Source organism: Cyphomyrmex costatus, unplaced genomic scaffold (assembly GCF_001594065.2).
Source record: "Cyphomyrmex costatus isolate MS0001 unplaced genomic scaffold, Ccosl1.0 scaffold193, whole genome shotgun sequence".
Taxonomy (NCBI): domain Eukaryota; kingdom Metazoa; phylum Arthropoda; class Insecta; order Hymenoptera; family Formicidae; genus Cyphomyrmex; species Cyphomyrmex costatus.
In genome coordinates this window covers 4,565,005-4,575,837 of record NW_017275965.1, presented here as the reverse complement: position 1 = coordinate 4,575,837, position 10,833 = coordinate 4,565,005, and the positions used below count along the sequence as shown (strand labels likewise).

General features: G+C 32.1%; 2 protein-coding genes across 2 annotated transcripts; both read left to right on the top strand.

Annotated features, from left to right (window-relative positions):
- Positions 1–4,916: 4,916 nt before the first annotated feature.
- Positions 4,917–6,595, top strand: LOC108772652 (E3 ubiquitin-protein ligase TRAIP). The gene is made up of 5 exons (XM_018538222.1): positions 4,917–5,029; positions 5,194–5,559; positions 5,859–5,969; positions 6,056–6,275; positions 6,454–6,595. Exons 1-5 carry the CDS (start codon positions 4,917–4,919, stop codon positions 6,580–6,582), a joined length of 939 nt encoding a protein of 312 aa, XP_018393724.1. The 3' UTR covers positions 6,583–6,595.
- Positions 6,596–9,365: 2,770 nt separating this feature from the next.
- Positions 9,366–10,624, top strand: LOC108772651 (E3 ubiquitin-protein ligase TRAIP). Its single transcript, XM_018538221.1, has 4 exons — positions 9,366–9,547; positions 9,712–10,077; positions 10,377–10,487; positions 10,597–10,624. The coding sequence occupies exons 1-4, from the start codon at positions 9,435–9,437 to the stop codon at positions 10,622–10,624; spliced, it is 618 nt and encodes a 205-aa protein (XP_018393723.1). The 5' UTR covers positions 9,366–9,434.
- The last annotated feature ends 209 nt before the right edge of the window (positions 10,625–10,833 follow it).

Below are 10,833 nucleotides of genomic sequence, written 5' to 3'. Positions count from 1 at the left end.
CCGGTGATTCTCGCTGCGTTATCCGAGTAACACAATTATTCTCACACACACTATCAGAAGAAACGCCACTTTTGCCACTCTCGACTCGGAAAGCACTCGCCACTCGTCCCAAAAGAAAAAGACTGTTCGTCGAGCATCCAAATCCAGAGGGAGGAACGGTCGCCTTGGTCCCAGTTTCCAAGAATGTAGTCACGAATGGTCGAGTAGAATCTCGTAAGAGAAAAAGAGAAGAAAAAGAGAAAAACAGAACTGCAGGACGCTCTACCGGATGGAAGGAACAAATAAAACACGACTGTCTACTGTATCCGGGTATAGGGGATGAAAATGATTTTTGCGTGAAGTTGCTACGGTTGCCCTCGAACTCAGGGGAGGGCGACGTCGCGATCAAGCACGTTCCTGAGCCGGGAAACAAGAAAACGAATCGGTAAAGTACACGTTGCTTTCGTTACGAGGGGTACTGCGGCAATAACGTGTCAGCTGTGGGGTACCGTGTGTCCCGTGTGTCTCTCCCTCGAAAGAGAGAGCACCGAGGGGGGCTCATGTCCGGACGTTGTAGTGGAGGGTAGAAGGGGGCTCCGCTGTTCTCTCTCGCTGGGACTTATGATACCAGTGGGGTCCCACTACTGGCTACGCCCTACCACGTGGTTGGCAAACGAATACCGCACAATGGGCGGCTCTGCCCACGGGGCCGCCCACGGAACGTGTCGCGGAGGATTGCATCTCGTGTGTATCATAGCTACTGATATGTGTATGGTACCGGAGACGATAGCGCGGCAAGCGAAGTGATTGTCGGTTGTTAAGTGAATTTCGGCTGGAACGCACCGTTTACGAATTTGCGAATTTTAATCTTAAGAATCTTCAACTCATTGTCAGTGAAATCGATTCATCATCTATTAGAAATAATATGCTCTTTTGTGAGCAACGATGAAAAAACAAAGTAACGAATCCTATAAATTCTTAAATCTACCTTCACGTTTCCGTCCTCTCGTTTTTTTTTTTTTTCAACGTATTTCTATTCGATCTTGTTTAATTAGTGATGCATTTTAAGTTACCAACTTTTAATTATTATAAATATTAATAATCGTTCTTCATGATTTTTTTTTCTAATCCATCGATTTGAGAATGTTCCGAAATACTTCATATTAATCTCGAAAGTCGACATCGGCGACGCTTGCCCAAAGTAAAGAGATATTTATTACCGTCACTGGGGGTAAAATAATGATGAACGCATAATGGGCCCGGCATAAATTTTTCTAAAGAACTCATTCCATGAACGTGTCTGTATACCTGCTTGTAAATCTGTCTTTAGTACAGTAGCAAAATCCTGGCAAGTCAAAGCTGTAAAGACGCCAGGGGGTCCTATGGGATTCACCAGTTTAGAACCGTATGGATTTCTCTAGAGGACCCTCGAAAATTCTTCTCTCTGCAACGGATACGGATGAAGAGAACCCGCCGTAGGTGGTTGAAAATATTTTGCATTTCACTTCATCGGTCTAAAGTTCAGCCAAGATTTACAGCTGATCAGCGAGTTTGGAAAAATCGTTTTTGAATGAACTTTGACCTAGAAGTCAATATATGATCGACATTACGATTAGAATTGTATAGAAAAATAGTTTGAAGGTATATAATCACATAATGTGACGTCTATATACTGATTTGAGACCATAAAAAGATAAAGTATTTATATCAAAAAACTTGCGTCCGTTGTTCATTGCAAATTCTGCAGATTCGTAGTTGAAACTTTTCAACATAAACTTAATCAGATGTGTCCTAAATTGTTACAATAATAAATTTGCGACACAATGTTCGTGATATTACTATATAATCACGATTATTTGTGCTGTTCGTTATAGTCCTATAAATTGGAGAAATATGGTGATTGTTAAAAGTTTTCGACCAACATATAATATAATTTTATGATCATTTTTATATTTTAATCTATTTTTGTTCATATTATAAAATTCTTGTTAGAATCATGATATTTTAAGAATGTATTGAATATTTGTATACAATCTTTATTTGTAAAAATACTTTATCTAGGCAATATAGAATCGTAAAATTACTCGGAAAATTTTTGTAGCTACTGTCAATTTGTTAAATAAAATTTACAGGAGAATATACTGAGATAATTGCATTTCAAATAATCTCAGAAAATCTACAAAAATCTTTCTTCTTTCTAACACGTTTTGTTAGTTTTATCTGTTCTTTAAATTTAGAACTGTAAGCGATATTTAAAGAAACGATTATATTTGAAGCATTACGAATTGTTATTGCTGCATCCTGACAGATGACATTCTGTTCACCATGATTATTAAGACATTTCTAACAAGCTCGTTGATAACTATTCGAGTCGATTATATCAATGCAATTTCACAACAGGGAGCTAAGAAATATTGCCTCTTCGCTTATACTATTATATAATCAACCGTTTCTTCTATCGTTACTTTGTCGTTACTACTAAGTTTGACAAATCCGATTGGATATGTGCTACCGTTGGCAGCTTGGAGAAAAAATCTTTTGGACAATTAGTCGACGGAACGGGGCGTGACATCGTGGAGAAAGAAGTGTTGCGAAGTCGCATTCGTTCCGTGCGTTTTCCGGGCGAAGGTAGACAAAGATTCAACTCGATAGATCCGTGACAACGTTTTTCGTACATTGTCTAGGAGTTGGTAACAATCGCTTGAAATATGGTCAAGTGTCGCTAGTAGGCTAGGTACCACCATTGATCCTCGTAGAAAAAGTTTCGGTTCGATTAGTCCCTCGCGACAAGGTCGCACAAACGTTGAAGAGGATCGTGTGGGAGGCGATGTCAGGTAGCATTCTGTAACGCGGAAGAAATTGATTAGTCGATTTTCAAAGTCTCACGAGGCTCTTGGAAACCGGGCTTGCCTTTTGTCGAAGACCAAATGGTTTTGTTGCGATCGTCGTCTCGCCTGAAATCGAATTCGCTGCCGCAGCAGTAAACGCTCGTTTTTGACCCTCTTTCTTCGTTCTCCATCCGGCAAGGGCTGTTTGGCACCTCGATGACCTCGATACGTTTCGATTTTACAGCCAAACGCCAAAATGTTTAAATTCTTCGCAGAAAACCCCGCAGAATCCAAATCTATACAGAAAAAAGACTTCACGTCTCTCTTTTTCTTCAATATCTTCATAAGAATGAAAATTATTTTTTTTCAGGGTCGGAAATAATTACTTTTAATAAAAAGTTATAACTTGTTACTCATTATAAAAAGTAACTCATTATTGTTACTCAAAAGTATCAATCAAATTATAATTCGGTTATTTTTTTATTAGGTACCAAATTTTAATAAGTGATTCGATTATCAAAATTAATAATTAATTAACCGGAGATTTATAATGACTAATTATAATATTGTCAAATCTAACGTTTCTTTTAAATTCACGTATTCTGTACACATGTATTGAATGTACACGAAGTAACGATAACTATTATATTTGTCATTATCAGGATACACGGTAGTGTCTCAGCGCTAAGACAAGCGCAGCAACGCTACCATGTTTCTTTATATGAGTCAGCGAGTTTTCCCAGTTTACAATTATTGGATTTCAAAGATCTCAAAAAAATATAAGGACTAAACCAATAGACATAATGTTATGTTAATATGTGTGTGATTATTAATATAGTTATTATATATATAACTAAACTGATCAAGTTCTATCGTGCGCTCAATCAATATAGTTTCTACTCAATATAGTTTCTACTCAGATTGTAATAATAAAAGTGCTTTTATTTTTTCTTGATGTGCCCTATACTAAATTATTGTGACGCAAAGATCGGATGTGAAACTTTTTTAAGATACGTCGTCATTATAAATATACTTTAATTCTTCTTATATGAAATTTTTATATCGCAATTCATTCAAAGACATTTTCTCTTTCACACACACACACACACACACAACCAAAGAAGTAGTTATTTAATTCTCTCAAATTATTATTTAAAATTAAATCTGAAATCTTATAGGATCGTCTTATTGAAAATGTTATCACAAAATTGCATCACATACACACACACACACTTTATCCATTCAAGTGTTGACACAAAAATTTAAGAAATAAATACTTAGCAGTATTAAATCACAGTATAACATAGTATTAAAAACATGAATGTAATATTGATAATTAATTAATGTAATATTAATTTTATTTAAAAAATAAATCAATTCGATTTTAAAATTTTCCCATAAAAACAGGTTTAAATGCCGCACCGAAGCTTACATAGTAGTAGGTTGCACTTTCAGAGGGCAAGCGTTACAGCAGTTACTAAAGATATACCAAAGTAGCTGAATCCTTTTATCTACATCTAAATGCCAACAACTTTCCTATTGGTTGTTTCGATCGCCATTTTCAGCCCTAATAGCTGTAACCCAATAAGCGCTTAGTTTTATTAGTATATGAGTAGTTATTAGTATTTAGTTATTATAATAAGTCGAAAGTAGAGGACCTTTGTACTACTTCAGTACATTTAAAGCTTTACGGTTACAGCCTAAATATATGAGAAATTCCTCATCTCTGGATTTCGCCGTACGACAAATTTTTTAAGGATGTTGATAGGATAGAGATGTCCTCGGATCTCTCTGTCTTGTATACATTTGTCGTACGACAAAAGCCGCACAAATGAAATAGTATTCATCCCTACATCGAAGCAGTCAGAACCAATGAGACCGATATGAACGTTTTAATTTCTTTTTCCAATTTTCAATGATGTTGCCCGCAGCAGTGGTCGAACAAGAAGATCAAGAAGAATTCACAACGGTGTGCATAAAGTGTTCACACTGATGCGTTCGGTAAAATATTGCGAAAGCTTTATCGTTAAATTCATAACAGTCGTCTAATACGGAGCCAGTTGTCACATATTTACAATCTGGCATACCGGTTTGTCATCAAAACATAAAATGAATGTATCGTGCGCGATATGTAGAGAGTTATTGACACCATTTGACGATATTTGTTGTACATTATGTGGGCACATATTCCATTATGCGTGCTTGCAGTCGTGGCTTAAAAGGTAATTTGGATATTGCCTCAAAGATTTTTGTATTCTTTTGTAATTCTTTTTTATTTTTACCTATTATTCAAAAAAGTTTCATGAACTTTCATATATAATTCCTGAAAGTTTTTGTTATTGTTTACACTTAAAAGCATTTAATTTCATCTGTGGAACTATTTCAGGTCAAAGACTTGTCCACAATGTCGGGTAAAAACTACTAATCAGAGATTAAAGAGAATATATCTCAACTTTTCAAATGATGACAACGTCGTAAAAGATTCTGTATCCCTGCAGAACGAAGTTGACATCTTGAACGTCCAGCTAAAACTAAGAAATCACGAGCTTAATGAACTTACAAAGGACAATGTTAAATCGAGGAATGAAATAGCTCACTTAAAACAGAAAATTTTTGAAGTTGAACATAAAATAAGTAGCACAAATAAAATAATTCTTATACAGAAAGGACAGATTAAATGTTATGAACTACTATGTTCAAACATAAAGGAAGAGAATGAAAAGTTGAAAGAAAAAATCAAATATTTCCAAAAGTATATTTATTGTAGTATTTATTTTATAGATTATATTATAGACGTGCAATTTTCAAGTTTCTATTTAATTTTGTAATTAAATGTTGATTTTGTAGCATACAGAACCTTATAGATATATTCTTCTAAATATAAATTGAATAATATAATAACGCAGATAAATGATGTTTTCAAATTTAAGACATACATAGGAATGTTAAAAGGATATTTTATATTTACATGCAATGTATATTTTATTACATACAATGTATCTATGGAGATAGAATCTAATATTATATATAGACTTGTATTGAATGTTTCAGGGAACTTGGCAGCATACATGAGTTGGGGGAAAAATATAGAAATGAACAGCAAAAAGATATGCATGTTTCCAAAAAAAAACAATGTTTAGTACAGGAATGTGACAAACAAAAGTATACAAATGTTCTTGATATATCAAATTTTATTGTCTTTTTAGAATTATTGTCCTGAAAAATTATATTATCAAATATATTTTTAGTGAATTGAAAAAACATTCTACAGAATTGAAAAAAAAATTAAAACGCTGTGAAATTGAAAACATTACTTCAAAAACTCAATTATTGCACGTGCAGACAAACGGACAAAAACGCGCCTATAATCAAATATCCGGGAAGCAAAAGAGTGACAAGCAAAAGAGTTTAAAAACGCATAAGGAACCTTATACTGTAAACTCTGATATGTCAATGAATAAATTTATGGTAAAAATAAATTATATTCCAAAACTTAAAAAGAGTAATAGTTGCAGTATTGTATATTATATTGCATATATATGTAGTTTGTAAACTACAATTGATTGTATTTAATTAGACTGTCATTAATTACTAAATTTATTTTGAATATTATTATTAATGGCAGGATAATATTAATTTTATATAGGATACAAAGAATATACCACGGTATCATACACGGAGTAAATCGCATTTATTTAAGTTAGAGGACCATGGTATGCAGAGATTGAAATCTAATAATAATTTAGGAAAACCTCCGACACTTGTAAAAAAATAAAAAAATTTAACTAAGCCCCAAGTAAGTTGTGTGTTTTGCATTTATATTTAATATAATGTTATACTTTAATTTTTTTAATAATTTTTACACTTTCTTGTATTCTAGAAGATTGCCAGTTGCATGAGTTTTGATGATTTCGAAAAAGATGCCAAGTATCTGATTTTCTTAATTCTATTAATCCTATTTTTAATTCGCATGTAAAGAAAACCAGAAAGGTTTTAAAGCAAACCAAAACTTAACACGGATAATAATTAGAAAATGTGATTTACTGATGTTGTGCAATGAGATAATAATATAGTATGTCTAATATATAATGTGGTGCTTAAATTGTATATACAATAGAAATGATAATGAGACATGAGCTTTAAGATATGAAAATTATTGGAAATGGAACTGCAATATCTAATCTAGAATTGTTATTAGAAAAGATATTCAGATTAGATGATTTGTAATATAATATATATGTATTTTTAATATAAATAGATGATTACATCTTTACTATATTAAGTAACATTTTTATATAAAATTGTATTTTGTAACAAATTCTTTGTTTGATTATTAAAGTAATTATTTAATGCTATATATGTAAGTTATTTCATAGACATAAAGGTATATTTGACAGAGTTGTGCGCGTTACCTCAAAAAAGTAACGCGTTACCGTTACCGTTACTTTTTGAAAAAAGTAACTTGTTACCGTTACTCGTTACTTAAAATGTAACGATTCGTTACTTTTTTTTTATAATGCTAAAAATTATTAGAAAATTTTTAAAAGAAATTAAGAATAGATTATAAAATGAAACAATAAATATTTTATAATTGCATTTATTGCACATAATTTGGCTATGTTAGAAGTACAAAGTACAAAAAATAGAAATTTGACATAGACAAAGTACAAAATATTGAAATTTGGCATAAACAAATTTGAAACTAAAAGTTCTTAAAATTTAACGCTTCGACATGGAGAACAAAGTTATTCGTTTCGTTATTATATTAAAAAAAAACTAAAGAATACACAACTCCATGCACATTTTATACTTAAAAAGAAAAATATATCTCTTTCACGATCGTTCGGATATCGTTTCATTTCTACATTTTCATGACAATTTTTTCATGACAATTTTTTCATGACAATGTTTCAATCATAAAAAAAACTAGATATATTAAAAATCAAAATAAAATCACGCGTCGCGTCGTGAAAGAGAGAAAGAGAGAAGTTTATATAAATACACAACACTTCTCTTTCTCTGCTTCGACGACGAAACGCGTGACGCGCTCAGTGGAAATGTAAGTAACATAAGTTTCCAGAATGCACGTGATCAGCGCGCGCTATTGGCGCGCAATCAGTGCGTATCTATTGAATAGGAAACTAAAAATAGGAAACTAAAGTAACGGTAAAAGTAACGACTAAATTCGTTACCATTACTGTAAAAATGTAATGACGTTACCGTTACAGAGAGAAAAAAGTAACGAAAACAGTAACGCGTTACTTCCCAACCCTGATTATTTGATCATTGAGTTTACTTATTCTTTTGCAATTAATATAATTAAAAATATATTTAAAAAATAATTTTATTGTCGAGAATATGTATACATATACATGTATATATGTGCGTGCGCGTGTGGATGCGTGTGTAATATTTTATTATTTGACATGTTGTGTTTTTTTATGTGATAATAAATAATATATTTATTAAGGTAGGCCAAGAGATAGTGGGTGCTTTCCAATTGATGACACAAGTCGACACAACTATCGTTCTATCTTTCTTGATATTTAGTGATTGACAAAGATAGAACGACACTTGTGTCGATTTGTGTCATCAATTGGAAAGCATCCAGTGTGTATGACCAATGTATGTACACTAACATTAGCAAACATTACACATGCGCGCGCGCGCGAGCGCACACACACGCACACACACGCACGCACACACACGCACGCACACACATACACACACACTTTATCCATTCAAGTATTGACACAAAAATTTAAGAAATAAATACTTGGCGCTGTTAAATCATAGTATAACATAGTATTAAAAACATGAATGTAATATTGATAATAATTAATAAATGTAATATTAATTTTATTTAAAAAGTAAATTAATACGATTTAAAAATTTTCTCATAAAAACGGGTTTAAATGCCGCGCCACCGAAGCTTATATAGTGGTAGGTTGCACTTTCAGAGGGCAAGCGTTACAGCAGTTATTTAAAAAGTTCTAGACATATCAAAGTAGCTCAATCCTTATCTAAACCTAAATGCCGACAACTTTCCTATTGGTTGTTTCGATCGCCATTTTCAGCCATAGTAGCTGTAATCCAATAAGCGCTTAGTTTTATTAGTATATGAGTATAGTTATTAGTATAAAGTTATTAAGTCGAAAGTAAAGGACCTTGTACTACTTCGGTACATTTAAAGCTTTACTGTTACAGCCTAAATATATGAGAAATTTCTGATCTCTGCATTTTTTGCCGTACGACAAATTTTGTAAGGATGTTGATTAGATAGAGAGGTCGTCGGATCTCTCTGTCTTATATACATTTGTCGTACGACAAAAGTCGCACAAATGAAATAGTACTCATCCCTACCTCAGAGCAGTCAGAACCAATGAGACTGATATGAACGTTTTAATAACATAATTTGTTTTTTCAATTTGTAACGGTGTTACCCGCAGAAGCGCATGAACAAGAAGATCAAGAAGAATTCACAACGGTGTAAATAAAGAGTTCACACTGATGCGTTTGGTAAAATATTGCGCAAGTTTTATCGTCAAATTCATAACACTCGTCTAATACGGAGCCAGTTGTCACATATTTACAATCTGGCATACCGGTTTGTCATCAAAACATAAAATGAATGTATCGTGCGTGATATGTAGTGAGTTATTGACACCATCCGGCGATATTTGTTGTACATTATGTGGGCACATATTCCATTATGCGTGCTTGCAGTCGTGGCTTAAAAGGTAATTTGGATATTGCCTCAAAGATTTTTGTATTCTTTTGTAATTCTTTTTTATTTTTACCTATTATTCAAAAAAGTTTCATGAACTTTCATATATAATTCCTGAAAGTTTTTGTTATTGTTTACACTTAAAAGCATTTAATTTCATCTGTGGAACTATTTCAGGTCAAAGACTTGTCCACAATGTCGGGTAAAAACAACTAATCAGAGAATAAAGAGAATATATCTCAACTTTTCAAATGATGACAACGTCGTAAAAGATTCTGTATCCTTGCAGAACGAAGTTGACATCTTGAACGTCCAGCTAAAACTAAGAAATGACGAGCTTAATAAACTTACAAAGGACAATGTTAAATCGAGGAATGAAATAGCTCACTTAAAACAGAAAATTTTTGAAGTTGAACATAAAATAAGTAGCACAAATAAAATAATTCTTATACAGAAAGGACAGATTAAATGTTATGAACTACTATGTTCAAACATAAAGGAAGAGAATGAAAAGTTGAAAGAAAAAATCAAATATTTCCAAAAGTATATTTATTGTAGTATTTATTTTATAGATTATATTATAGACGTGCAATTTTCAAGTTTCTATTTAATTTTGTAATTAAATGTTGATTTTGTAGCATACAGAACCTTATAGATATATTCTTCTAAATATAAATTGAATAATATAATAACGCAGATAAATGATGTTTTCAAATTTAAGACATACATAGGAATGTTAAAAGGATATTTTATATTTACATGCAATGTATATTTTATTACATACAATGTATCTATGGAGATAGAATCTAATATTATATATAGACTTGTATTGAATGTTTCAGGGAACTTGGCAGCATACATGAGTTGGGGGAAAAATATAGAAATGAACAGCAAAAAGATATGCATGTTTCCAAAAAAAAACAATGTTTAGTACAGGAATGTGGCAAACAAAAGTATACAAATGTTCTTGATATATCAAATTTTATTGTCTTTTTAGAATTATTGTCCTGAAAAATTATATTATCAAATATATTTTTAGTGAATTGAAAAAACATTCTACAGAATTGAAAAAAAAATTAAAACGCTGTGAAATTGAAAACATTACTTCAAAAACTCAATTATTGCACGTGCAGACAAACGGACAAAAACGCGCCTATAATCAAATATCCAGGAAGCAAAAGAGTGACAAGCAAAAGAGTTTAAAAACGCATAAGGAACCTTATACTGTAAACTCTGATATGTCAATGAATAAATTTATGGTAAAAATAAATTATATTCCAAAACTTAAAAAGAGTAATA

Coding starts and splice junctions, on each gene's coding strand:
- LOC108772652 (XM_018538222.1), top strand. CDS start 4,917: ATGAATGTATCGTGCGCGATATGTAGAGAGTTATTGACACCATTTGAC. Junction 5,560..5,858: donor AAAATCAAATATTTCCAAAA/GTATATTTATTG, acceptor TGAATGTTTCAG/GGAACTTGGCAGCATACATG. Junction 6,276..6,453: donor TGTCAATGAATAAATTTATG/GTAAAAATAAAT, acceptor AATTTTATATAG/GATACAAAGAATATACCACG.
- LOC108772651 (XM_018538221.1), top strand. CDS start 9,435: ATGAATGTATCGTGCGTGATATGTAGTGAGTTATTGACACCATCCGGC. Junction 9,548..9,711: donor TTGCAGTCGTGGCTTAAAAG/GTAATTTGGATA, acceptor GAACTATTTCAG/GTCAAAGACTTGTCCACAAT. Junction 10,078..10,376: donor AAAATCAAATATTTCCAAAA/GTATATTTATTG, acceptor TGAATGTTTCAG/GGAACTTGGCAGCATACATG.